This window comes from Strongylocentrotus purpuratus, unplaced genomic scaffold, assembly GCF_000002235.5.
Source record: "Strongylocentrotus purpuratus isolate Spur 01 unplaced genomic scaffold, Spur_5.0 spur5_scaffold_10, whole genome shotgun sequence".
Classification (NCBI taxonomy): Eukaryota; Metazoa; Echinodermata; class Echinoidea; order Camarodonta; family Strongylocentrotidae; genus Strongylocentrotus; species Strongylocentrotus purpuratus.
The window spans coordinates 16,579,144-16,606,034 of record NW_022145595.1 but is presented as its reverse complement, the minus strand read 5'-3'; the positions used below and the strand labels follow the sequence as shown (position 1 = coordinate 16,606,034).

Here is a 26,891-nt window from a genome sequence, read left to right as displayed (position 1 = left end):
GATGATCCAAATAAATAGATTTCAATAGGAAATCACTGTTATTTTGCTCTGGTTGGTAATATTATTAAACAGAGCAAAATAACAGTTCAAATTGAGAAATTCCCCAAAAATAGATTTTCATGACGTCACAGCTTCGGTACTCTATACCCGAGGGGTGAAGTATCTCAAAATCATTTCAGTCAGTCATATTTGTGTCATTTTAGAGCAGACGGTTTCCTTTATATTATTGTACCTACAATGAGACAGAAACATGGTCATTATTGTTTGTATAAGCTCTTTAAAATCTACTCATCATTTTATTGGTTTTTCATATGTAACAGAATATCACCCCTGTCTTATAAAGACTTGCGATTGATCCAAATCAATCATACGTCCTCTTATCAATCGCAAGTTTGCGGTCCCCTACCTCTTAAGTACATCGTTGCAATTGATATAAAGTTCAATTAATATCAACTCTTTATCAGAAAGCTATCAAAAGTATCATTTTACTTGATACTTGGTCTGATCCACCCTCTTGTAAGGCTTTGAACAGGGGATGTTTCACAAAGATCCTAAGTCAAACTTAACTTAAGTTGGACTTAAAAATTATGGAGAGCCATTTGTAGCCATAAATTTAAATATTTCCCAAAGCAAAAATTGAAGTATTTAGACTTTTCATAAATTCCACATCAAGAACATGAAATCTCCTTGATAATAGAAATTGGAAATGATGTGAATTAACATTTTATGCTCTTTGAAATAACTTTTACAAAATATTTTCAATGTTGCTAATGGCTTTCCATAATTGTTAAGTCCAACTTAGAGATAAGTTCAACTTGGGATCTTTATGAAACAACCCCCAGGAGTACTGAACTCTACGATGTGGTTGGTAATATAGGGGACCAAATATGATGCACTTGCTCATATATTTAATATGCAAATAAAGAATTCTGAAATAATGAATGACACCTTTATACTCCTAACGTTCAGGTGCTTCTGAAGATGAATGCCAACGTGGAGGACCGGGGTAGTAAAGGTGACTGTACCCCGCTGATGGAGGCCGCCAGTGCTGGCCATGTGGACATCGTCAAGCTGCTCCTGGAGTATGGTGCAGACGCCAATGCTCAATCCAGTGCAGGTGAGATTTAAAGCCCCACTGTACTACTTGTAGCTACTAGCTCCCTCTGTATAGAAACAATGCCTAATCGGTGACCATTGGTCCCTCATGATCCCCTTGTTCTTATGTTAATTGAGAGCTGAGTTGATGAGATAGCCACCTGTCAGTGACCACCGGGGTGGTCTAATCCCTCCTAGCCAAACTAGTACAGACAGCCTTTAAAGATGCATAGAAGTGGGATCTCACGGGGTATTAGACACACCTTTCAGGTGTTAACCTAGTAACATGTGTTGTCAATCACCAGGATTAGCCTTCAGTTTTATGTCCAACAGGCCTTATATCATGTATTACATTTCCCATCCTTTCCCTTATATGGTAAAGTCAATATCTCACTTTTCCCTCATCCGGAAAACTCTCCGAGAGAGACTGGGGGGTATTTCTTGATAGGCCTACAGGTTTGCTGTGTGCAGACTTTGAAAAATATCAGAAGCAACCACGTATGCAATTAGCTTAGAAAAATACTGTGAATGTACATTGCTTATAAACTGTTTTTTAGGGATTCTTTTAGTAGAACTTCATTAACTGCTCAGGGTATTAAGGTACTCTGAAAATTCAGACTCCTTGAGTGCTCTTTAAAAGAAGTACAACCTGAAGAAAAATTTGCCTCTCAGCCTGCCAATTCTATGCAAGTTTATTGACTTGTCCACTAACCAGGATTGTTTACCTTTAGTAGGACTGAGTTCAGTCTTAAACTTGCAATATTTCTTTTTACAGAAGTAATCTTTAAAAAGCTGATGTTTCCAATATAGGATGCCAGCATTGAACTCCAATCACACAGAGTTAGCTATTTTTTAATTTTTGTAATGAATGGTCTCCTAGGTAATACCCCATTGATGTATGCCTGCAATGGCGGACATGAGGAGATCGTCAAGATCCTTCTCGATCAGGGTGCCAACATCGAGGACCACAACGAGAACGGCCACACCCCTCTGATGGAGGCCGCAAGCAGCGGTCATGTCAACATTGCCAAGATCCTCCTGGAGAAGGGTGCCGGTATCAACACGCATTCCAATGAATTCAAGGAGAGTGCCCTGACATTAGCATGCTATAAAGGTAAGGTTTTTTTTCTTCTTTTTTTCTTACCATTCTCTTGTTTTCTTTTCTTTCTCTAATTTTTTTACAAAACCCTTAAAAATGACAATATCTGTTGCCAAGACTCTGAAGGCCTTATACACAATATTCAGGACAAGACCTTTGAAAGAATCGGGAAACTTTGCTATGGCATCAAGAATACACCCTGCACCCTCAAAGAACAATTAGGTGCAGGGCTCTAGGATGATGCACTATAAAGGTAAGGGTTGTGGGAGATTGTGGAGGAGGGGTTGAGAAGGGGTTTGGAGGGGTAGGGGGAGAGGGTTGGTAGGAGAAGAGGGTTTGGAGGAGAGGGAGAAAGTTTGGATCCTACCGTAGAAGGGTGCTAGTATCAACACGCATTCCAATGAATTCAAGGAGAGTGCCCTCACATTAGCGTGCTATAAAGGTAAGGGTTGTGGGAGATTGTGGAGGAGGGGTTGTGAAGGGGTTGGGGGGGGGGGGGAAGGGGGTTGGGAGGAGAGGGGGAAAGTCTTTATCCTTCTGGAGAAGGGTGCTGGTATCAACACGCATTCTAATGAATTGAAGGAGAGTGTCTTCACATTAGCATGCTTAAGGATTGTAGGAGAAAGATGGAAGGGGGGGGGGGGGTTATCTTTGCGAATTTGAATGAATTTTAGGTGAACACCCTCACATTAGCATATTATAAAAGGAAAGATAGTGGGAGATTGGGGCAGGAGGATGTGAAGGACCTCTTATTAGCATTTTACAAATAGGGGAGGATTTGGCAAGTGGAGTGGGGTGGGGTGGAAGATAGCATTACCGAATTTCTAGGAATGGGTTTATGGACACACCCCATATAGACCATATGTAGGAATAGGGATTTTGTGACCTTTGCATGCTAAATGCTTACCTGAGAAAGTTGATAATTTCTCTCATTTACTAATCCTCGAAAACTCTTAAAAAACAATACAGATGCAATGGATACCTGAAATTATGCACACTTTTTCATGGAATGAAAGCAACAGGGAGTGGAAAGAAATCCCCTTATATGAAAGTGAAACTTTCAAGGAAGGAAGTGACATTATTGAATAACATTCATGTAGATATCTAGCGATAAGGAGGGGAAATGAAAGAAGAATTTATATTTCTTTTGCAATGCAACAGAAAGACTGAAAACAGCTGTAAAAAGTTCCATACTCCATACTTTAACAAACTGTATATATAGAAATAACTATAGAAAAGGAGAAAGTTAGGATATAAACTAATCTTGTGTAATCAATTTTGTACTCTAGTTGTTACTACCTCGACAGGGAATCTAGGTCATATTACACGAACCCCTCTTCCCTCTTTTTTCGACATCCTTTTTTTAGAGCAATTAGACAGGAAGTCGAAAGTAGGAAATGTTTCGGGCTATTTTAAGAACTCTCTGTCAAGAAAAAAAATTGTGGTTTATGAATAAATAATTATCATTTTGCAGTTTAATGCTAAAATGGGGAACTTGGGGATGTTCATTCTCTTAGACGTATGAAACAAGATATGCTACTTCCTACGAGGATCTGATTAGAACTCATTTCTATCAGTATATAGAGCTTACATTAGTCGATGCATTCATCATATTTTGGTAGTATTGGTGCAGACACATTTATGGGCAAAGACCTTTGACTTTGTCATATAGAAGTTAACTCATTGTGCCGTGTTATCTTGACCAATAATTTTATTGCGTTAGAATTTGACGGGCTAAAGCCGCCTTTTCTATTAGTAAAGTAAGAGAATTGCGATTTTAAATATCAACCTCTTTTATGTATGTTGCATGATAAAACAAGTACATCCAATAGACCATTTTCATATTGTAATTAAATTGAATACACATATCTCTGGTACTATGTTACATATTATTTCATTCACCTGTTACAAATAATTGTATTTCAATAATCAGACTATACAATGTTGTTTATTGGACCTCTTGTTGACCTTTGACCTGCAGGTCATCTTGAGATGGTGAAGTTCCTGTTGGAGGCTGGTGCTGACCACGAGCACAAGACCGACGAGATGCACACTGCCCTCATGGAGGCCTCCATGGACGGACACGTAGAGGTCGCCAGACTCCTGCTCGACCACGGTGCCCAGGTAGGATTTACATCCCTTTCACATTAGGCGTAGAAGAGCGACAAGTTGAGACACGAGCTAATGTGAACGGTATTGTCATCAGTTCGATTGGCACTGGAAGCAGACTTTAACTTATTCTTGTTCTTCCTGATTTGTGCATTTATGTTGGGTGATTCTCAGGCAACAAGTTAATTGAGTATTACATGCATTGTAAATATGAGTGTAGATATAATTATGATATTGACTATTTATATGCCTTCACGCCATCAAAAATGTCTAGTTATAGACAATCATTTTCATATTTAGAGTTGAAATGGATTTGATTAGTAATGCTGCTGTTTACCAAGTGCGGCATAAGAATTGAAGCCATCTTGTTTGAAGTCATTACACATAAAGGTCATCGATTTTCCTTTGTCTCCCATCTCTAGGTCAACATGCCGGCTGATAGCTTTGAGTCACCCTTGACCCTGGCAGCCTGTGGAGGTCATGTCAAACTGGCCTCCCTGCTGATCGAGAGGGGAGCCAACATCGAGGAGGTCAATGATGAGGGGTACACCCCCCTCATGGAGGCCGCCAGGGAAGGGCATGAGGAGATGGTGGCTCTGCTTCTTGCGCAAGGTAAATTAAATTAAAGCACTTATAGATATTCTATCAAAGGTATAGAGGTTTTGTGGTCCACTTAAAGCCCTACTGCACTACTTATAGCTACGTGCACCCTCTATATAGCAAACAATGCCTTATCGTGCCTGTTGGTCCCCATGAACCTCTTTTTCTTATGTTAATTGAGAGTTGATTTGATGAGATAACCACCTGTCAGTGACTATGCAGGAAGGTCTAATCACCCGTGGCCAAACTAGTGCAGATTGGCTTTAAATTCCATTTTTGTTTTGTTTCTGGTCACAGGTGCAAACATCAACGCCCAGACCGAGGAGACCCAGGAGACTGCTCTGACGTTGGCCTGCTGCGGAGGCTTCCTGGAGGTCGCAAAGTTCCTCATCGAGGTGGGGGCCGACATCGAGCTGGGCTGCTCCACCCCTCTCATGGAGGCTGCGCAGGAGGGCCATGTCGATCTGGTCAAGTTCCTCCTTAGCAAAGGTAAGGCCAGTATGATTGCTGACCCAACATTAGTTTCAGAGATTGTTCCTACAGGCATTATTTCACTTTTTTTCTTTATTTTTCCAATGATGTAGATGTTAGGGTTAGGTTAAGAGTTGCAATTGGGTTTTAGGCTATGTTTAGGGTTAGTGTAAAGTTCAGTTTAGTTCAATTTCATCTTGGTTAATTTATTAATTTCATTTCTAAAACGTTCAAACAGTTGTGACAAACATGACAATCTATGCATGTTCTATTTGCATTCATAAATAACAACTAACTTTGCATAGTAATTGCCTTATATTGCAATTTAAGAAATAGACAGAAGAATTTAAAAATTGAGCCTGTTTTTGCCTTGTGGAACTATTTTCGTTTGCTTATTATTGGTTTGGAAACTATATATTAATCAAAATCTGTGGTGTTTTGCTGAGGGTTTAAGCTAAGAAATTGGATAATGCAGGAAATTAAACACAAACCAATAGTTGATTGTAAATTGATAAAATGATATTTTTTCATTAATTTTTATTAATTTTGTTATTCTTTTTTACTTAGGTGCCATTGTCCATGCTCAGACGGCCACAGGAGACACGGCCCTCACCTACGCCTGTGAGAACGGACACACCGATGTCGCTGACGTTCTCTTAGCCAATGGAGCAGACTTGGTAAGCTTCTTCCCTTTCATTCTACCCCAAACAAATACCAAATAATACTGGTCTAAACAAATTGTTCTTTTTTATGAATGTGTAGTTATTGAAAGCTAATGAAATGATTAATGTTCAGTATATCTTCAGTCCATTGAATTCAGTCCATTGACTTTCATTGTATTTTGATCGTTAAAGGGATAATAATCTTTCATTCAAAATGAATAGAATTTGTCATTGAGCTTTTGATCAGCGGCGTAATCAATTTTTAGATTTTGATTATGGGAAATGTTGCAATTAATGTAATATATACCCCATCAAATCTGCTAATCTAAACTTCTGATGTTTAAGTAATTGAATAGGAAACAGTCTATGGAATTTGTGAGGGAAATAAAGTGACATAGTTATATGATATACAAGTATTGTAGTTCTTTAAGTTACAGTAGTCATGTGCAATATAGTTACATAATCATTAAGTGGCATTAATGATACATAGTTATATGCATATAATTCACACATTCTTTACGATGTATAGTCAGGGTAGATAATATTAATCCTAACAACATAACCAAGAAGGCAACCCAAGGTTTATGGTTTCCCCATAAAAAAAACTTACAGGAACATCAAACTCTTGCCCTGCAGGAGCACGAGTCGGAAGGGGGACGTACACCGCTCATGAAGGCAGCCAGGGCGGGCCACCTGTGCACCGTGCAGTACCTCATCAGCAAGGGTGAGTTCACATTGCTAGTACAGTCAAACCTGGGCCCCGTCTTACAAAGAGTTGATATCAATCGTATCTATGTACATAAAAGATAGGAGACTGCAAACTTGCGATTGATTGAAGAACTTATGATTGATTTGAATCAATCGTAACTCTATGTAAGGCGGGGGCCCTGGTTTAGCGACCACCTGTCTTCAAAGACCACATTTTTTGTTTCCTTTGAAAATGGTTTTCTCATTGAAACATGTACTGAAGGAACCTGTCTACAAAGACCACTTTTCTTGTCACCTTGGGTTAGTCTTTAAAGACGGGTTTCGCTGTATCACTATCATTAATAATGTTTCCGGGATGGAAAAATAAAAATAAATCTCTGTGACCATTGGGTCTATTCTCCTGACAAAGCTCTTTGGGATATGCAGGTGGACCACTAAACAAGGGTTCCTCTAACTCTTTATCAACTCTTTATTAAAAAGAACTTGAACTCACAGTGACTTTCGAATAGAGAAAGCAATTTAAAAACAACTTTCTATTAAAACCTTGTTCTGTTTTATTTATTTTTACCTACTTCAGGTGCGGATGTGAACAAAGCAACAACCAACAATGACCATACGGTGCTTTCTCTGGCTTGTGCTGGAGGTCATCTCAAGGTCGTTGAACTCCTACTGGCCCACAACGCTGACCCCTCCCATAAACTCAAGGTTAGTTACCATCTCGTTTAGGGAAAATCAAAGGTTTTCCTCTCTTTTTTTACCGACCACATCAAAGATTTCAGAACACCCAATAATTGCATTAATTTCATAGCCTTATTTTAGCTGGAATCAGACCAAATATCAAGGAAAAATGATAGTTTCCATCAATGTTTATTATTTTCCTTTTGCTATGCTACCTAGTAATGCATGGGACACAGGAAGTATACCATGGACTCGCCCTAGATTTCTCCGTACTGCTTTGCGTTGCTTTAATTAATTTAATTTGAACAAGTTATAAAAAGATAACGATATTGGGTTTTGTGGAAGCTCGTGAGGGTTGCAATTCTTCTTGCAAGAGTTCCAAAACTGAAATACTTTAAAACTTGGATTGAAAATTAATGAAAGTAACTTTATATTGTAATGCTGCAAAATTTAGAATTGTTTTTTGAGGATTATTTGTTGTTGTTGTGGGAGGGGGAGGGGAGGGAGAGAGAGGGGGTTCTGTTTGCTTTGTTTGTATTTGTTTTGTTTAAAGCACTTTTGGGAAAGAGAATGGGAGAAACAACTCTACACCTCTTTCTTCCTGACTTTCTCTTTCCCTTGATCTTTCCCCATCCATCCTCAGTAATCAACCTGGTCATTTGATTTTTCTCTTTACAGGACAACTCCACCTGTCTGATAGAGTCTGCCAAGGGGGGCCATTCTGATGTTATGGTGCTGGTGCTAGAGTACCCTACCAACATGATAGCGCATCCAGAGGGCATGGCTACCCCTCCAACCCCAGATCAGGGAGAGGTGAGTGCACTAAGTCCTTTGGCGACACATTAAAGCCCCACTGCACTACTTATAGCTACTTGCTCCCTCTGTATAGCAAACGATGCCTGTCGATCCCCCGTGATCCTCTTTTTCTTATGTTAATTGAGAGCTGAAGCGATGAGATAACCACCTGTCAGTGACCTTGCAGGGAGGTCTAATCTCCCTGGCCAAACTAGTACAGATGAGCTTTAATCTACTGATGCCACTCTAAAATGATTGAGATGACGATGATGAGATGATGATGATGGATTATGAAACTACTATAGCCGAACCTGTATATTGAGACTATCCTAGCTAAATTTGAAAAGAAAGTCTGTTTGTAGACTTGTTGTCATAGTTGACCACACATCCAGCTGTTGCGGCAAAATCTTGCAATCACTACCCTTACTCCTGAAAGAGCTTGTGATAAAGAAAATCTTATGAAACTGTATTTAGAGACTATTCTAGTTAAATTTGAAAGGAAGGTCTCTTTTTAGACTGGTGGTCTTTGGAGTATCATAGTTTGACCACAAAATCTTGCATTCACTACTGTCCTTAACTCCTGAAAGAGCTCTTGTGATAAAAAATCATTTGAAACCATACCTTCTACCCATAACCATACTGTTTATGTTATTGATTTGTTTTGCAGGTGTCCAGAGTTCCGACCCAGGCACTTCCTATCGTGGTCCCTCCTCAGGAACCGGACAAGCATCCAGAGGAGGCACATCTTGTTGAACTTGGTGGTACGTCCAGAATTCTCTTTGAAAACAGTAGAGAAAATTTACAAAAACTAAAATTTACAAAATCTTTAAAAGGAAGTACACTGTATACTCAGTAATCTGTATTCATTTCCTCTTTTAGGGTCATCCCTCCTAGGTCATGGGCAGCAGCAGAACCCTGATGTACCATCCTCCTCCACTCCCGATGAAGCCTTGTACCAAAGAATGGCCGGCTCCTCAACCGTCGCCACAACCTCCACCTCTGCCAACGCCATCACCACTCCGGCAGGTGCACCCAGCTCCCTAGAGAGCATGGATGCCACAGGGATCTTCAACACGACAATCCCATCCAGCTTCTCCCCCACCAACATCGTGACTTCCGCATCGCTACCGGACACCGCCATCTCCAAGTTGGATGCGGCGGCAATTTCACCAGCGGGAGTCGTCGGCAACGCCAAAGGCCACCAGCGAACCGCAGAGGAGCAGATTCTGGAGAAGCAGCAGATCTATGCAGAACTCCAGAAGGTGGAGCGGGAGCTGCAGCAGAGGATGGAAGTGCAGAAGGTGTTTTCGGTCGGTCTCCCAGGGCAGGGTCTGGATGAGGCAGAGTCATCCAAGCTGACCCTACCGGTGTCGCTTCCTGCTGGTGTTACTGTACCGAGTAGCACGGTGGGAACCTCCCAAACTGGGGTCAGTTCGGTAGTAAATAGCGCTGCTGGTGTTGATCCACCGGATAGCTCGTTGATTGCCGGTGTCCCTGATAGCAATAGCAATCAGTCGGGCAACCAGAAGCAGTCAGCGGTTCAGGTTCCACCTCATCTACAGCCACTCCCTCCATCGGTGTCAGACGGCGAGGAAAGCGGGGATAACGAAGACGACTTGGCCCTCGATACGAGGGATATCCGAATTGTATCCTCCGTCTCTTCCCAGCATGAAGACAAGGGTAGTGGAGAAGATGCTGCTGATGTCCTTGGGACCGGTGTCAGACACGAGCCGCTGGGATGCGAATCCCAGTCACCACCATCTGCTTCGGTGGCACCCCCTGCCTATGAGTCGTACAACCAAAGCAGTAACTGCAATTGCGGCCCTACCGTACCGGCACCGGCGGCGTCATCTTATATCCCAGCTCTCAGTTCGCCTCTAGCAGGCATTCCGGGACACACCCCTCTCCCGCCCGCTTCAACCTCTGTACCGTCACCTCTTCCAGACGTGCATACCCTCCTCAAGGAGTCGTCTGGTACTCAGGTGGATTCCAGTAGTCTGGCGGCAGCGGGCATCGGGCATGCTGTGCTAAACGGTGGCGCCGTGCAGATAACGCCAAGTGCCAATAACATTACAGGGATGTCTGGGGCCATGGTCATGCCACATGGCTACAGGGAAGTTCATAGAGGTGAGCACAAAGTACATTTCATTTTCTTTTTCTTCTCCACAATAAGAATAAATTATTTGAAAAATAACCTGACTAAAGAGAAGGGCTCTGAAATAAATTGGCAGAAGGGCAAATCATGACTTAAAATAACTCCCAATATTTATTTCATCCTTTGCATCTTTTACGTGTCTTGTATAAATCCTATTTTGCCCTGTTTTTAAACCCGTTCGGCCTATCAATCCTTCTTAAAATATAATTTTCTGCAAAATCACCCCCTTGCCTGAAATTTATATGGAGTATTCAATGCATAGTACATGTTATGTCATCATTTTAATTGGGTGACTTGTGGAATTTCCATTCCTCTTTAGTTACATACAGGATCCACCTGGTTCCTGGTTCATGTAATGAATGAAACTGCTTGGATTTTGAACAAGTTTTTCTATAACCTTTCATTTCCATTTTGCATTCTAGACTTCAATTCTTCCTGATAGCCCTTCCTTGTGATACAGTGTGTCTTATCATCTGTGCTTCTTATTTCCAGATTCTGATAAGAGACCTCTCGAGTCCAAGAAGCCCCCTCCCCAGACCCAATCCGTCGGCACGCAGTGCGACCGCTCCTCCATCCCCCACCATCACCAGGCGGTCCCTACCCCTCTCCTGCTCACCACCGGTGGAGCAGGGGTGGGGGGCCTGGGCACAGGGGTAGCCACCACCACGACTGCCCTTGTCCCCTCCCCTGCCTCGCCGGGAAGCTATGACCAGGCCCACTTCGCGCCGCACCCGCCCGTCGAGATCGACGCCCAGACGGAGAGCAATCACGACACGGCGCTGACCATCGCCTGCGCTGGGGGACACGACGACCTGGTCCAGATGCTTCTGGAGAAGAACGCCAACATTGAGCACCGGGACAAAAAAGGTGAGTAATATCCTTAAAATTCTGGATTTATGTCATGTTGCAATCATAATTATAAACCTTTAGGTCAGTGAGGAACCGCATGACTTTTACAAGCCAATCGCCTTTCTGATTATCAAGATATTTATGATTGGAAATCAACATTTAAAAATTTGTTTTCCCAACGGTTTTTATAACACTACAGTCTATTGTGGAAAATAAGTATGGTAAAACTGGTCACTCAAAGAGTTTTACTTTTTTGAGGCACTTCATGATCATTTTGAAGCATTGTTAGGCAGGCAATACGTTAAAAAAACACAAATGTATCAGTGCAATCACACCTGTCTTGCCTTGTTTCTCTCTCCCTCCGTCCAGGTTTCACGCCGCTCATCCTAGCCGCCACCGCAGGCCATTACAAGACGGTGCAGATCCTGCTCAACCACAATGCAGACATTGAAGCCCAGTCAGAGAGAACCAAAGATACACCCCTCTCCCTAGCCTGCTCAGGTGGACGATATGAGGTCAGTTCCATTAACCTACAGTCCAATGAAGTAAAACATGGTTTTAATATTAAGTATATAACTTACAATAGATGAAGGATGGTGGAGATAAATGAATGAAATAATGGAATTCACTAACCTTATAGTTTAGTAGTACTTTAGGCTCAGCTTCTCTGAAGCTCAGCTTTGCAGCTCGGCTTTGTAGCTCAGCTTATAAAAACTCCCAAGTTGTATGGTGACTTGTGAGAATGTCTTAAAGTAGGTGAATCTGTAGCGTGAGGCTGTTGTTTGTAGACGATGTCTTTGCAGCAGCTCAAGTTCCATGTGAAGAAGGAAAATTCCCTCATTTGTATTAGAGAAGGGAAAATAGTATATTATTGGTTATATTATTTCTTTTTTAACTAGATTTCAAATGTTTAGAAAAAAAACTACCTGTAATATTTTGATGTGCAAACATTTGTTAACTTGTTATTGAATGCTTCTTCTGAAACAACAGGTTGTAGAGCTGCTACTGTCGCACAATGCCAACAAGGAGCATCGCAACGTATCCGACTACACCCCTCTCAGTCTGGCCGCGTCCGGAGGTTACGTCAACATCATCAAACTCCTTCTCAGATACGGAGCAGAAATCAACTCCAGGTAGGTGTTTCACAAAGATCCTAAGTTGAACTTATCTCTAAGTTGGACTTAACAATTATGGAAAGCCACTAGCATCTATTAAAATATTTTGTGAAACTTATTTTAAAAGGCATAAAATGTTGATTCAAATCATTCATGTTTTCTATTATCAAGGAGATTTCATGTTCTTGTTGTGGAATTTATAAAAAATCTAAAATACTTCAATTTTCGCTTTTGAATATATTTTATTTTAAGGCTACAAATGGTTCTCCATAATTTGTATGTACAACTTAGAGTTAAGTTTGACTTAGGATCTTTGTGAAACGCCCCCCAGGTCAGGCAATGATTTATGAGAGAGATCTTACAATGTATTGGTGTTTGTTTGTCAGTAAAGATTAGGAAGAGGATGACACTAATGATGATGATATGGATTAGATAGGGATTAGTTTATTTTTCAAGGAATCAAAAGAGTACCACATAAATGCTGAATGAGAGTGATATATCATATAAACCATTTAAAGATATCTTATTCTTCGTTGAACAATTCAGATAGATTTGATAATCCGTACGTTGCAGGATGAATAATCTCAGGCATGGTATCTAATGGGCCAATCCATCATCTTTTGAAAGTATTTTCAAATGACTTCACATCCTGTATCATTATTCAGTTTTGCACATTGCGGCAATGGTCAAGGTTTCACACAACTTCTCATTCATCGTGCTAGCAAGCTATGGAGTAATATCAGAATTTAGAATTATAGTCGAACATGCTTTGGTGACCACCTGTCTACAAAGATCACATTTTTTGTTTCGCTTGAAAGTGGTTTCTCATTGAAACATGTACTAAAGGAACCTGTCTACAAAGACCACTTTTTGTGTTTCCATTGAGCAGTTACTATAGACTGGTTTGACTGTACTTGTACAACGCATGCATTTAAAAAACAAGTTTAGAATCATGTTCGATCTCATGTTTTTTTTGCAGAACGGGCAGTAAGCTGGGCATCTCGCCCCTCATGCTGGCGGCGATGAACGGCCACACCGCAGCGGTCAAACTCTTATTGGACATGGGCAGTGACATCAATGCCCAGATTGAGACCAACCGGAATACCGCCCTCACGCTGGCTTGCTTCCAAGGTCGGACCGAGGTCGTCAGCCTTCTCGTCGATCGCAAGGCCAACGTAGAGCATAGAGCCAAGGTAATTACATGACTGCTAATAAACCTGGCTTGTAAATTGATATATTCATACCTGTGCAGAGGAATAACATATACAATTTCGAGTGGGTAACCTGTGGGCCATTACAAAATCATTGTTTTTTAGTAGATTCTGCAATGACTAGATTCATTACATTGATTTGAGTCCATTTCTGTGGTATAAAATGTGATTTGTAAAATGGTAGACTAGCATAAAAGCACTATCATCTTTGAATCAGATGCTTAAATATTTATGTTACATGGTCACTGATAAGAAAGGATGATGACCCTGTATTCCTTCAAGATGCCATTAATGGATCATTTCCTTCCCCTCCCCCCTTTCTAGACGGGTCTCACCCCGCTCATGGAGGCAGCCTCGGGTGGCTACGCCGACGTGGGGAGGGTGCTCATCTCCAAGGGGGCGGACGTCAACGCGCCCCCGGTGCCCTCTTCCAGAGACACGGCTCTGACTATTGCAGCTGACAAGGGTCACTACCGCTTTGTGGAGCTCCTGCTACAGCACAAGGCGGCAGTGGACGTCAAGAACAAGAAAGGGCAGTCGTCACTCTGGCTAGCATGCAATGGTGAGTGGCACAAGCAAAGGATTGATTTAAAGCCCCACCGCACTACTTGTAGCTACATGCGCCCTCTATACAGAAAACATTGCCTAATCGGTGACCATTGGTCCCCCATGATCCTCTTTTTCTTATGTTAATTGGAAGCTGATTTGATGAGATAACCACCTGTCAGTGACCATGCTGGAACGTCTCGCCTGGCTTTGAGATAGAATCAATATGTACCTCATTCTCTGTGAAAGTGAAGTAGTTTAGGGACGGAGTGTGTAGAATTCCCTGCCACTTGTGCCTTCCTTGTGACGCAATATTTGATATGGGCTTTTATTTATTTTATAATAGATAAAGAGTTAGAGTTGTAATTGTTTAGAATTGGTCCTTACTATATATGCCATATAGTTTGCCAGCCTACATGATCTTTCCTAAGTCTTCCTGATTTGAATTTAAAGTTCGAATTATTCTTTTGCGGAAGGTGAGAAAATTGGTGACCAACCATTTGTTCCGGCAACATGTGATATGGGCTTTATTTGATATAATGTCTAAGGTTAGGATTGTAATTGGGTCTCAGTATAGAATAACGGTTGGCTCAGGAATGAATCAGTGAAGGATCTTGATGGCAAAGTCATTATCGACAGAGCATATGTCTTAAGACCTATAGAACTACAGAGTAATTTCCTAACTCTTGCAAAAAATATAGGTAAAAAAAAGGTAATTAAAACATGCCATTGACTTGAATCTAACCTCTGTACTCCGCTATCTTTTTTTCAGGAGGTCACTTTGACGTAGTCCAAAAATATGAATTAATCAAAACCTGTCATTAACCTGAATCTAACCTCAGTAATCCCTTGTCGTTTTTCAGGTGGTCACTTTGACGTAGTCCAGCTACTGGTCCATGCTGGTGCTGATATCGACAGTCAAGACAATCGCAAGGTGTCGTGTCTAATGGCAGCCTTCAGAAAGGTATGGAAATCCTGTTGCAATAATATTTGGGAACAGGACTTTGAGATAGCAAGAATCTAAAACAGACCTCGGAGACATATTGAACAAAGTCATTAGTGAATGATATTGATCCAGCAATATCTCATTTGCAAGAAGTCATACCTTGAACAGGTTGTTGCCAATTTGGTGATTACCCTGCAGGTTCAGCAATTATTGAGGCAGCGGAAACATAATTTCTTGGTATCTTAATTAAGTTGAGATTTCTTGCCAAATTACTTGTTATGAAAATAAAGATTTATAGATAGATGCATTTATCAGTCTCTTGCAAGCACAAAATAAATTTGTACTGACTGATTGGTTGCAGTTCAAAATCACATAAATGCATAACAAAATTACATACATAGTTATAATACATGAAGCAAAACAATACACACACAAAAAAAAAGGAACAATTTACAGTGTTATCCTAATTTTCTGAAAAATAAATACATATGATAAAAAATAATGTAAATTTATATTCATTGTTCAAGAAAGAAACTGGTATGCTCTTTTTACATTGTTCTGCAAAGGTAGATTTGTCACGTTGTGAGTATGATGAAGAAAAATATGACAGATATTGAAGAGCTGGAAGTCATTGAAAGATGTGAAAGAATGATATGTTACAGCTACACCCTCTCTGCAATGGAAAAGGCAGAAGAGACAGACTTTATCATTGACGGTGATATCTTTTCTTTCATTGCAGGGTCATGTGAAAGTTGTGCGATGGATGGTGAAGCACGTCAACCAGTTTCCATCGGACACCGACTGCATGAGATACATCGCTACCATCTCAGACAGGGTAAGTGTCCCTAAGATACCATGGATACCAAGGGGTAACACTTTTTAGGTTGTTAGATACAGAGTGATATTGAAGTAGTTTAAACTTTCTTGAAGTCGAGGGCATGTTGCTTTACAAAAAGAACTGCTTTTGAATGAAACTTTTGAAAATCAAACTTGTGTCTTATAATTAGTCGATAGTCTAGGTTATTTGTACTTTAAAGTTTCAGCTTGACTTCTCATTTCGGGTTCCTACTTATCTTTGGCTGTCATTGGCTTCCCAAGAACTTGCATGCCCTAGCAAACCAAAATGTGCTGCTGGGTAAGTGCATTTGTTTAAAACACTTAGAAAAATCATTATTTGTGCAAATATAGTACTGCTGAACATGGAAAGAAATATCAACTTTTTAATATTTTCTTTAGTTGATGTTTTGATTGCACTTGCCAATATATTTGATCAAAGTTTTAATGTATTTCTCCTTTGTTTTGTATAGGAGGTTCTAAAGAAATGCCAGCAATGCATGGAGATCATCGTGGTTGCTAAAGAACGCCAGGCAGCTGAAGCCAATAAACATGCTAATATCCTTCTAGAGCAGCTGGAATCGGAGAAGGTAAGAGAGACTAGATAGAGGGTTGCTCGGACATCTACTGTGGTGACGATGGGTCCAGGCTTTTTTTGTCAAAGATAATGGCCCGAATTCACAAAGGAGGTTCGTCGACACACCTAGGTTATGTGCGTCATACGACGAGTTTTGATTCGTTGCAGACCAAGGTTCAGATAAACCTTGGTCTGAAACATGTCATATGACGCACGTAAACCTAGGTTTGTCGACAAACCTCCTTTGTGAATTTGGGCCATAGGGTATGGGTTAGTGTTGCTATTTGTTTTTAGGATTGGTTTAGGGCAAGGGTTACATGCTGTATAGGGCCAGTGTACAGACCTATTACTTGTGTAACGATTTACTTGCTTTTGAGCAAGTCTTTGCACATTCTGACAGTGTATTGAACTTTAAGTCTTGTTTATATCATACAAACACTTCTGAAGTGACGGTTACACCTGGATTCCCGTGTATTATGTACTTTCCCGCTTGTTTCCATTTTTAGACGCGAGAGGAGAGCCGTAAAATGGCAGCTGCAAAACGGCGCGAGAAGAAGAAAAAGAAGCGAAAGGAGAAGCAGCAGAAAGGAGGACCGAACAACAGCTCGCCGGAACCCGAACAAGACGACGAAGAAGAAGATGAAGAAGACGATAGCCTGGGAAGAGAAACGAGTGAGTCCTACGAAAGTATGTACATGCATGCTTCTATATATGCATGTACATTTCTATAAGAAAGAGTGTCTCCTAGAAATTGTCCATGCATTCTGTGTTTCAAAAAGTCCAGTTTGTGGGTTGTGGACCTTTTTTCTCCATTTGCTACTGCAAGGAGTATGCGGTAGTATTTGATATTATTTTTTAAATTATCAACGTGGATCCAGAATTTGGGTGTTAAATTGTTGAAGCACACTTTGAAAAACAATGCATTGGAAAGGTTTGCACTATGGAGGAAATTGTTAAGTGATGACGAACCAAGAGTCGTGAAATTTACCCCTTGTTATCATACAAGAGGGGATGAATGATCAGCGTCTACATGGACTCTTTGTATTTTTTGCAGAATATATTCCGAAATGCTGGAAAAAACTCTTTAAATGATCAAAGCATGTCAGAAAAAGGAATTTTCTTATTGTGCTAAAAAACAAAATTTGTCTTCTCTAAGACCTAATTTTTAATGTCTGTTTGACATGCACATTAAAAAATGCAGCATAATTATGAAAAGAGTAATATTTCAGGTATTTTGTTCTAGCAATATTACATATAGGGTATGTTTTCTGGGTCTTCTGTTGCCTTTACTGTTTGAGTTCCTGTAACGTGTGCTTAAGAAAATCTTTATTTGGTTAGGTACTCCAAAGTGAGATGGTGTGTGCTAATCTTTGGTCATTAAAAAAATATATTAGAAATTGGCAAGGTATTGTTTGTTTCTCTTTTGTAGTTGAAGACCTTGTGCCACTGGACCCACCATCGGCCACCACCACGACCACCATTGGCAAGGTCCGCACCAAGGATACCACCACTACCACCACAGCTCGCAGCAACGGCCAGTCCGCCACAGCCACCACCACCACCACAACCACCACCACCACAGTCAGCAAGAAGAACAAGAACAACCAGAGCAACATCATCACGGCAACATCACAAGGAGGAGGATCGGGAGGTGGTAGCAACGCTGTGGTCACCGCCACCACCACAGCCGCCACCACGCATACCACTACGGCTGCAATGTCCACCACGTCCTCCCATAGATCCTCTGCATCATCATCAAATGTCATCAACCAAACCAACAGCAAAGCAGCCCTTCCACCCAACATTAAGGTCAGTCTTACGAAATAATAGGGCATGTTCTCGTTTGAGAGAACTGAAGTTTATATTTATTTATTTACTTTTTCCAAGCATTCTTTGTATGATAGTAAGCAAAGTAAAGAGTTCAGCAAACTCTTACCGTCTTCTGGACAGAGTGCATGCATGCATATGAACACCATTGCGGTGCGATGTGGCATCAGTAGGTCTACTGGTTGCCGCACTACAATCCTTACTAGCATTCACTTGCTTTCTTAGCACGACATGTCAATGTTTATAGTCAAACCTGCTTAAGCGACCACCTGTCTAAAAAGACCACATTTTTCATTTCCCTTGAATAGTGAACATTTCCCAATGAAACCTGTACTAAAGGAACCTGTCTATAAAGACCATCTGCCTATGAAGACCACTTTTCATGTTTCCCTCTTGAGTGGTCTTTTTATTCAGATTTTACTGTACTAGGGCAACCTGTCTATAAAGACCATTTGCCTATAAAGATCACTTTTAATGTTTCCTTTGAGTGGTCTTTATAGACAGGTTTCACTGAATTAACCCTATGCTTCCCTTCCAGACGAAGTCAGCAAGTGCAAAGGAACACGCCAACAACAAGGTCAACCAGAGCAGGAGCAACAACTCTGCCTCGAGCAAGGAGGAGAGGCAGAACAACAAGAACAGAGTCAACATGAACGGAGACGTCAAGGATGGAGGGAAGGAAGGAGCCAAAGAGGGAGGGAGACACGAAGAGAAGATAAGGGAGGAGAAGAAGAAGAAACGCATGAGCATGAAGGAGAAGGGGCAGAACCATACCATGTAAGTGTAGGCAGGATCCATGCGGTAAAACTGGGAAAGGATTGTAAGGAACCAATGAACCAACCAGGGACCTGTTTCACAAAGCCTTTTTTCAATGACAAATGACAAAAATCAGTGACAAATCTGCTGATAACCAATCAGAAGCAAGGATTTCAGTGGCTTATAACAAATCTGTCATTAGTCTCTGATGACAAGTTTTGTGAAACGCACCCCAGAAGTGATGGAACTTGTTGTAAAACAGTACACTGATCCTTAGCCAGGATACTTCTACATATGTCCGGAGCACTAGACCATACAATGCAAACGTTGATCCAATATTTACCCCTGCTTTATTTCATCAAACATATAGGATTGGGATTAGGGATTGTGTTAGGGTTGCGATTGGGGTTTTAGGTTAGGTTAAGGGGTATCATTAGGGTAGGGTTACATTGTTCAGTCTCGGGTTAAAGTTCAGAATGTATTACTGCACAAAAACTAATGGGAGCAATTATCAACAGAGTATGCGTCAAAGAATCGTACATTATGAATAGTAGGCCATACGAGGTGAACTACTCTCATATATGTATTTGAGAAGCGACTGTCTCATAACATTTTCATTTTCCTCTCAAGCAGCAAACACGACGACCAGAACTCAACCGGTCTAGACGGAGGGGGCAAGAAATCTGTTGGCCCAGGAGGAGACATGGGTAGTCCTAATATGAAGGGTTCGTCGATCACTGCAGCTAGCCCCAAGAGAGGACAGAAACGAGAGGAGGGATGGAAAGAAGTAGTTAGAAGGTAAGACCTACCTTCCAATGTTTTGATTTTTGAGAAAGTGGTAGGGATGCATTTGCAGAGAGGACAAAATGAAATATGTATGTATAAGATGGGTAGTCCTATTATGAAGCGTTCGTCGATCACTGCAGCTAGCCCCAAGAGAAAACAGAAGCAAGAGGTAGTCAGGAGGTAAACCTACAAACATCAAGAGAGTTTTGATAAGGTTTGGGGAGATACAACTCAAAAGTTGTATCTCTGACTGACTAATGATCTCCTTTCCTAGCTTCCCCACACTTTGTATTAGTGTCAAGTGTGTGGTTTTCCTGCTATAATCTGGTAACAGCATGAGAAGTCCAGCTACTAAGCTCTTTACTTTTTTGATAAATATGGAAGCGATCCCAACAGTATGAGAGGCAGGATAAGATTAAAAAATGCTGTGAATATTAACTTGCAGATTTACTTGATGTGAAACCAAATGTGCTTTGACTATTTAATTTGTAGGTCCAAGAAAGTAACCGTGCCAGCCAATGCAATCAGTAGACTAATAGGAAGGGGAGGATGTAACATCAATGCCATCAGAGACGCCACCGGGGCTCACATCGATGTGGACAGACAGAACAAGGGCAACGAGCGCACCATCAATATCAAGTAAGTCACTTCAAAATGACTGTTATTTGTCAAATTGATAAACTTGAGACTGGCTTTGTAATATATATAATCTTCCTTGCATCAGTCATATTGTGCCTCGGTAGTAACATGCTAAGGTAGATGCTTATGTGAAACAAAACCTGACTAATATCAAAACAATCAAGTAATCAAGAGAACCAGTATTTTTTTAGTTAGAAGTATGCATAAAGGGCAATTATTTTGTAATGCATTCACCTTTGAAAAAAGGTCTCAACTCACTCAATCAATGATCCTTCTAATTACCTTCTGTAAATAAAGTGTTCTTCAAAGGCAGAAAAAAAGTATAATGCTTGACCCGTGGTGGGTGAATTTGACTTGACAAAAGACAAACCAGATTGTGACGAAAGTGATGCCATGAACAACACTCTTGAAACAGCTTCTCCATTTGTGATGAAAATTTGCCTTTAATCTCCTTTGAATTTGCATTTAAATAACAAGATTAAGAGAACTGTTCTTTAAGCGACTTTGCTTTGTAATTCAAACTTGAACAACAATTACAATGAAAAGTAAATAAAGTTTAACATTCCCTTTCTGTGTTGCTCCCTCAGGGGGTCAGCGGACGCCACCCGGCAAGCCCACCACCTGATCAGTGCCCTCATTAAGGACCCAGATGAAGACCTCAGCAAGCTAGTAGCCAAGATCAAGAAGTCTGTAGCACCGGCAACCATCCCCATCACCATGTTCACCGCTACACAGGCCCCGTCATCATCCTCATCGACCACCACGTCATCATCATCGCAGGCTGGGAGTAAGAGCAGTGTGCAGACAGGTACCACGGCAGCCAAACAGGCACCTAAGGTAAGCAACAGGAAAAGTCTCCATAGTACAGTCAAACCTGCTTTAGTGACCACCTGTCTACAACCACCACATTTGTTTTTTCCCTTGAAAATTGTTTCTCATTGAAATATGTACTCAAGGAACATGTACATAAAGACCACCTGCCAATCAAGACCACTTTTCTTGTCTCCCTTGGGTGGTCATTATAGACAGGTTTCACTGTACTATGCTTTCTTGTTTCAAACCATGTGTTTATGTGTGGAGTGTTGATATGGAATTCTCTATTGCAGGGTATCCTTATGTATGTACACTGTAAATAAGAAGCATTTAGAGGCAAGTCCAACGTATTTGGTCATTTTGTGTCCCAAATATTGATATAATATTGGCTGCCCTTGAGTGGTATATCTGATATTCTTCTTCTTCTGTTGAAGTACAGGCCACCATGTTGTTGGTGTATCTTCGTACTTTGAGGTTGCACAGGTATATATATATGATGCTGTGTAAGATCTAATCTATGTGTGGTTAAAAAGAACAGGCGCAATCCTAATATTATTATTATTATTATACATAAAAACATTGAACTACAGTGAAATTTAAACGATTGGAAAAATCACTATTTCAATCCATGATAACTAAAGGGAAATAGTACTTTGGACTTGCTCACAGGGCCTAATAGATTGTAAATATTGTAAACCTGAGGCCAATATTTCAGGTTCTCCTGAATTAAATTCTGCATTTCTCATTAACTAATGTAATGGTAGTTTCATATTTCTTTTTATTTCATTTCCTTGTGTACAGATGAACCAGTCTAGTACTGCCAATCATCAGCCCCCTGCATCCAAGCAGAACTCTCTGCAACCTGGCCACCAGCAGCTTACCCAAAGCCACAGTGCCCCAGCCAACTCCCAATACCCCAACCAAATGCCAGGAGTGATTCGTCTACCCAAAGGAGTCCAGCAGCACCAGATGGCGGCACTGGCCCAGCAATGGGGTCGTCAACCCATCAGGCAGCCTGCCCCTACCACCATGGCTGCCCCAAGCAGGGTACCTGACCCCAGCCAGCATCATCAGCCACCGCAGCAGGTCCATCAGCAGGGAAGAGGACCTATCTCGGTCAACGTGGCTCCTCCTGTAGGCAGTGCTCCCCAACAAGCGTCTGCCAAGTCGCCTAGGAATGGTGTGGCGCGCCAACTGTTTACGCAACCAGCCGGGAAAGCGGTTACAAACACCGTCTCTTCCAATCGACCAATCCAGAGTGTGGCTGTGAGTGGATCGGGTGGGGTGATGACCAGCAGTGCGCCGACGCCTGTCGGTGCCATGCCTGTCTCAGTCTCTGCTCAGTCCAACATCAACGCTAGTACGTTTGCGTCCAAGATATCGGAGAGCCGCTCTGGGCAGCAGCTCCACATGCCACGGATGATGATGCCATCGCAGAGTCAGGGCATGGGAGAGCAGGTTGGATCAGGGATGCTTCCTCAGCAGCCTGACGGTAACCGCAGCGCACCGGTATCCACAGCTACAGGAGGGTTCAACTTCCTATCCCACATGAACCAGGGTAGGAGCCAGAACCCTGCAAATGCCTTTGGCTGGAGTTCCCTAGCTCCAGGAGGTACCTTGAAGGAGGAGGGGACTGGAGAAGAAGGGGGTTTCCCCAACTCTGAGGAGGCCAAAGCTCCAGGGTACAAGCGCCTCTCGACCGGATCCATGCCAGTAGGAGGAGGGGACGCTGGATTGCTGAGCACGGTCAACAACCTCCAAGGGAATCCGCCCAACTTCAACCCCATCCACTACATGCATGCCCAACATCCACCTCCACCCCATCCCCATGCCCCACCCAATCCCCACCCTCACTCTCAACCACACCTTAATGCCCACCCCCACCAACACCCCCACGCCCATCCCATCGAGCGACCCGATGTCGTCTCCGCATCCATGCCTCATGCCAACCTGTCCCACTTCTCGCCCATCACCAACCCTCCTGCACCCTCCCCGACCCCTCCCAACGCCAACGCATCCCCAGGTACGTCGCCTAGGTCTGGTACCACTAGCCCCAGTACCTCTGCGGCTGCCCAGGATAGGAAACTACCACGCCCCATTGGGACGGAGCGTAGAGGGCAGCAGACTCATCGACGTACACCTGTCGGGTTTGCTGATCTTCCTTTCACCTCGGCAGGAAGCATCTGGGCCCATCAAGGTAAAGATCACATCTTATTGCTCTCTTTCCTCGTGAAGCTTTGACTGAAACAAGCATAGAATCCTATCTGTACAATAAGATACATAAGAAGAGAAATCACAGCTTTCAGTTTGCCCATTTGGACTTTGTCAGCTGTACACAACCATTTTAACTTCATGTGCCAGTGATAATAATAATAATAATAATAATAATAGATAGATCTTATATAGTGCTTTTCAGGACCGCAGGCCCTCTCAAAGGGCTTTACAGATATATACTATTACCCTGGTCATCGGATTCAGACTTGTAGAACTCTAGTCTAATTTTGTGAGAGGTTACAGCATTGATTTTCGATCCAGCAAAAAATTCTGATGTACTCTAGTCCGACATCAAGCTCATCTTATATTTGACCAAGAAAATTAATAATCATCAAAATGATTTTCACCATTATTTCCTTTCCCTTACACATGTCCTCAGTCATTGACAATTTCTGTCCTATGTGTACTTAATACTGTCTATCTCTCAGAGACATTTGTTTGTGTATGTATTAAATGCCAAAATACCTAAGGTTCTTATTTGTAATTGAAACATATGTGAATGTCTTGTTTTTAGCTCAATGCTCCTATCGCTTTAGATAATGATATGGTAGTGGGCACACCTGTCGAAAACCATTGAAATGTCATTAATTAACATACATTCCATCAAACGTCCCCTAAAATGAACGTTTCCATTTTGTTCTTGGTACCTCGTAGCTTGCAAAGTGAATGGCCCAATGCTTCTATCTCTATGGATAATATGGTAGTGGGCATATCTATTGCAAAACATTGAAATGTCATTAATTAATGTTTCCATCAAATGCCCCCTAAAATGAAAGTTTTCATTTTGTTCTTGGTACCTAGTAGCTGGTGAGGTGAATTGGCCCAATGCTTCTATCACTTCAGATAATAATATGGTAATTGGGCACACATATTGCAAAACCATTGAAATGTCATGAATTAACCTTTCCATCAACCACCCCTAAATTGAATGTTTCCATTTTGTTCTTGGTACCTCTTAGCTGGTGAAATGAATTGGCCCAATGCTTCTATCTCTATGGATGATAACATGGTAGTAGGCACATGTAAATTGCAAAACCATTGAAATGTCATTTATTAACATCCATTCCACCAAACGTCCCCTCAAATGAACGTCTCCGTTTTGTTCTTCCCCTTCTTAGCTGGTGAGGGGAATTGTTGGCCCAATGCTTCTATCTCTATGGATGACATGGTTGTCAACACTCCTGCTAATCCTATCCAGAGACCTATCGGTCGACCAGAGAGCTACCATGGCCAACCTATGAACGTACCTGTGGTAAGTTAAATCAAGTCTGAACTTCAAATTGGCAACGTTTTTCGTCTTTTATGAGTTTGACTTTTAATTGCCCAGTTCTTTGGGTGTTTTTTTTCTTCTCATTTACAAGAGCTGCCAACTTCACACAGAAAAAGATTCTCTTTTCTTCTGTCTTTTTTTTTTCCAGAGAGTTTTTTTTTTAACAGTTAAAGATAAACTTGAGTTCTGGTAAAAAAAAAAAAAGAAAATAAATTCTCACAGAATCAAACGAAACATACACTGAATGTTCAAGATTACAAATAAATGACATGTGCCAAACAATTTTGGAAGAAAATGTATAATGGCTGAGTAATGAGCATAAAAAGACAAGGAAATCAAGGTAGTACCAGCCCCGACATCATGTGTATATGGCTTTCTGTGTACAGTGCTTGTCACTTTACCAAGACTCGGTCAAATTTATTATGATTTTGATTACTCCAGAACCGTGCAGTGCACACCAATACTTACATGCTACATGATCAACTGTTTCTGATCCTTTCCACACCTTTTCTTTCACAATGCAATTGCATTACCAGTACTCAAGTTTATCTTTAATTTATATAAGCTACTGAAATCAAACATCAAAGTACATAAACATGTTTAAAGCAGTGTAAATTATGTGAAAATATTGCACCTTGTTTAAGTTAAGGTTTCTCTTTGGTTGAATGAATAATGTTAGGTAGATAGATAGTTTCAGGTTTCAGGACCAGGGTCCAGTGGTACCAAAGATTCTACGTACAATAGCTTGGATTACAGTTGCTCTGTGGTGAATATATGATACTTAACAATTGCCTAAACTCCAACCTTGGACACAACACTATACCTAAACTAATTCACATTACCAATCGAGCCCTAAAAGGAGGTGCGATGGCTCAGTGATAGAGCAGTGGTCTCGTAACTGGGAGGTCCCGTGTTAAAAAGAAAGTCAATGCGCTCCTGTGTTTAGGTAAGGCATTAAATAAACCTCATTACCAAGTCCCTCAGAGAGGACTTTAAGCCATTGTTCCCCTGGTTGTTTACTCTTGAGACTATGCATGCTTTCTTAGCAGTTGGGTAGAGCAATCATCGATTATCATATCTGCATAAATTCCAAGGCTAAAGCAGGTTCTACTAGAGCAAGTAACCGAATCCCCAATGATCTATCGCCCCGTCTTGGCCCACGCCCAAGTGACTGACATCAATCTCTCCTTCGTTGCTTTTGTTTCAGGGGATGTCCTACCAGAGGGAGATGTCAGACCAGCAGCCCCACCCCGGTGGCCTGCCCCCTACCAACCACCAACCACACCCTGGTAGTCTACCCCCTCCACAGGCCATGCCCTACACCGCCCCGCCCTCCATGGGCAACGGGGTCTGGACACCTGCTATTTCAGCCACTGACAACATGGATAACAATCAGGTAGGGGGGAAATATTTCATTTTTGTCCCCCTCTCAGGGATGCCAGTTTTCAGGCAAAAGCCTGAATTCAGGCCTTGACGATTTATTTTCAGGCCATAGTTGAGGCTTTTTTTGCGTACAAAAATAGCTCATTCTTGGTGATTTTCAGGCACTCTGATCAATTCTTACTGGCATCCCTGCTCTCTAATCGAGTGTTTGATACGTCTTCTATTGATTTTTCTGTCAAGGTCTCCCTATCCTAAATCAGGAGCTGTCCCGTAAAGTGCCCATAGAAATCTGATTTAAATGCTGTAAATATGAAATGGATCTGACCAAGAGTACAGCACAGAAATAGGCTCAAATCACACCAAACTATTGAGATACCATAGCTGCCAACCACTCCTATTTTGGAGGAATTATTCCTACTTTTTGGCCCTCAAACTAATGGTAATAGATCCTAGATTCCTCTCTTTTCTCAAAACGTACGTGTAAAAGGTAAACAAAATGAATGTATTCCTAATTTTTGCTTTGTGAGGTTGGCAGGTATGAAATACCAATAGAAGGTGTTCAAATACAGGATTTTAGAGTTGAATGCATCTCACAATCTAAAAGATCATTAAGTCTTTGCAGGCCATTCTGAATTGCGCGATCACAGAATACAGAGATTCTGTTTAGGTGTACTGTGCAGAATTTGATCAAGG

At 41.6% G+C, this 26,891-nt stretch overlaps 1 protein-coding gene across 6 annotated transcripts in view; it reads left to right on the top strand.

Moving 5' to 3' along the window:
* Positions 1-26,891, top strand: part of LOC763682 (ankyrin repeat domain-containing protein 17) — a 48,134-nt gene that overhangs the window by 16,852 nt on the left and 4,391 nt on the right. For 2 of the 6 annotated variants that reach the window (XM_030979634.1, XM_030979631.1), the window contains exons 5-32: positions 970-1,117; positions 1,976-2,209; positions 4,176-4,318; positions 4,726-4,915; positions 5,201-5,392; positions 5,942-6,051; positions 6,649-6,760; positions 7,322-7,449; positions 8,101-8,235; positions 8,885-8,978; positions 9,097-10,344; positions 10,865-11,239; positions 11,591-11,736; positions 12,212-12,354; positions 13,316-13,529; positions 13,872-14,109; positions 14,957-15,057; positions 15,779-15,874; positions 16,347-16,463; positions 16,957-17,137; positions 17,880-18,259; positions 18,816-19,054; positions 19,664-19,831; positions 20,312-20,458; positions 21,046-21,295; positions 22,073-23,468; positions 24,664-24,797; positions 26,023-26,211. In XM_030979634.1, coding sequence (XP_030835494.1) covers positions 970-1,117; positions 1,976-2,209; positions 4,176-4,318; positions 4,726-4,915; positions 5,201-5,392; positions 5,942-6,051; positions 6,649-6,760; positions 7,322-7,449; positions 8,101-8,235; positions 8,885-8,978; positions 9,097-10,344; positions 10,865-11,239; positions 11,591-11,736; positions 12,212-12,354; positions 13,316-13,529; positions 13,872-14,109; positions 14,957-15,057; positions 15,779-15,874; positions 16,347-16,463; positions 16,957-17,137; positions 17,880-18,259; positions 18,816-19,054; positions 19,664-19,831; positions 20,312-20,458; positions 21,046-21,295; positions 22,073-23,468; positions 24,664-24,797; positions 26,023-26,211 — 7,248 coding nt within the window. Of the gene's footprint in view, positions 1-969; positions 1,118-1,975; positions 2,210-2,546; positions 2,637-4,175; positions 4,319-4,725; positions 4,916-5,200; positions 5,393-5,941; positions 6,052-6,648; positions 6,761-7,321; positions 7,450-8,100; positions 8,236-8,884; positions 8,979-9,096; positions 10,345-10,864; positions 11,240-11,590; positions 11,737-12,211; positions 12,355-13,315; positions 13,530-13,871; positions 14,110-14,956; positions 15,058-15,778; positions 15,875-16,346; positions 16,464-16,956; positions 17,138-17,879; positions 18,260-18,815; positions 19,055-19,663; positions 19,832-20,311; positions 20,459-21,045; positions 21,296-22,072; positions 23,469-24,663; positions 24,798-26,022; positions 26,212-26,891 lie in introns of those variants that run through there. The other 4 variants (XM_030979635.1, XM_030979632.1, XM_030979633.1 and 1 more) reach the window with 4 other exon arrangements.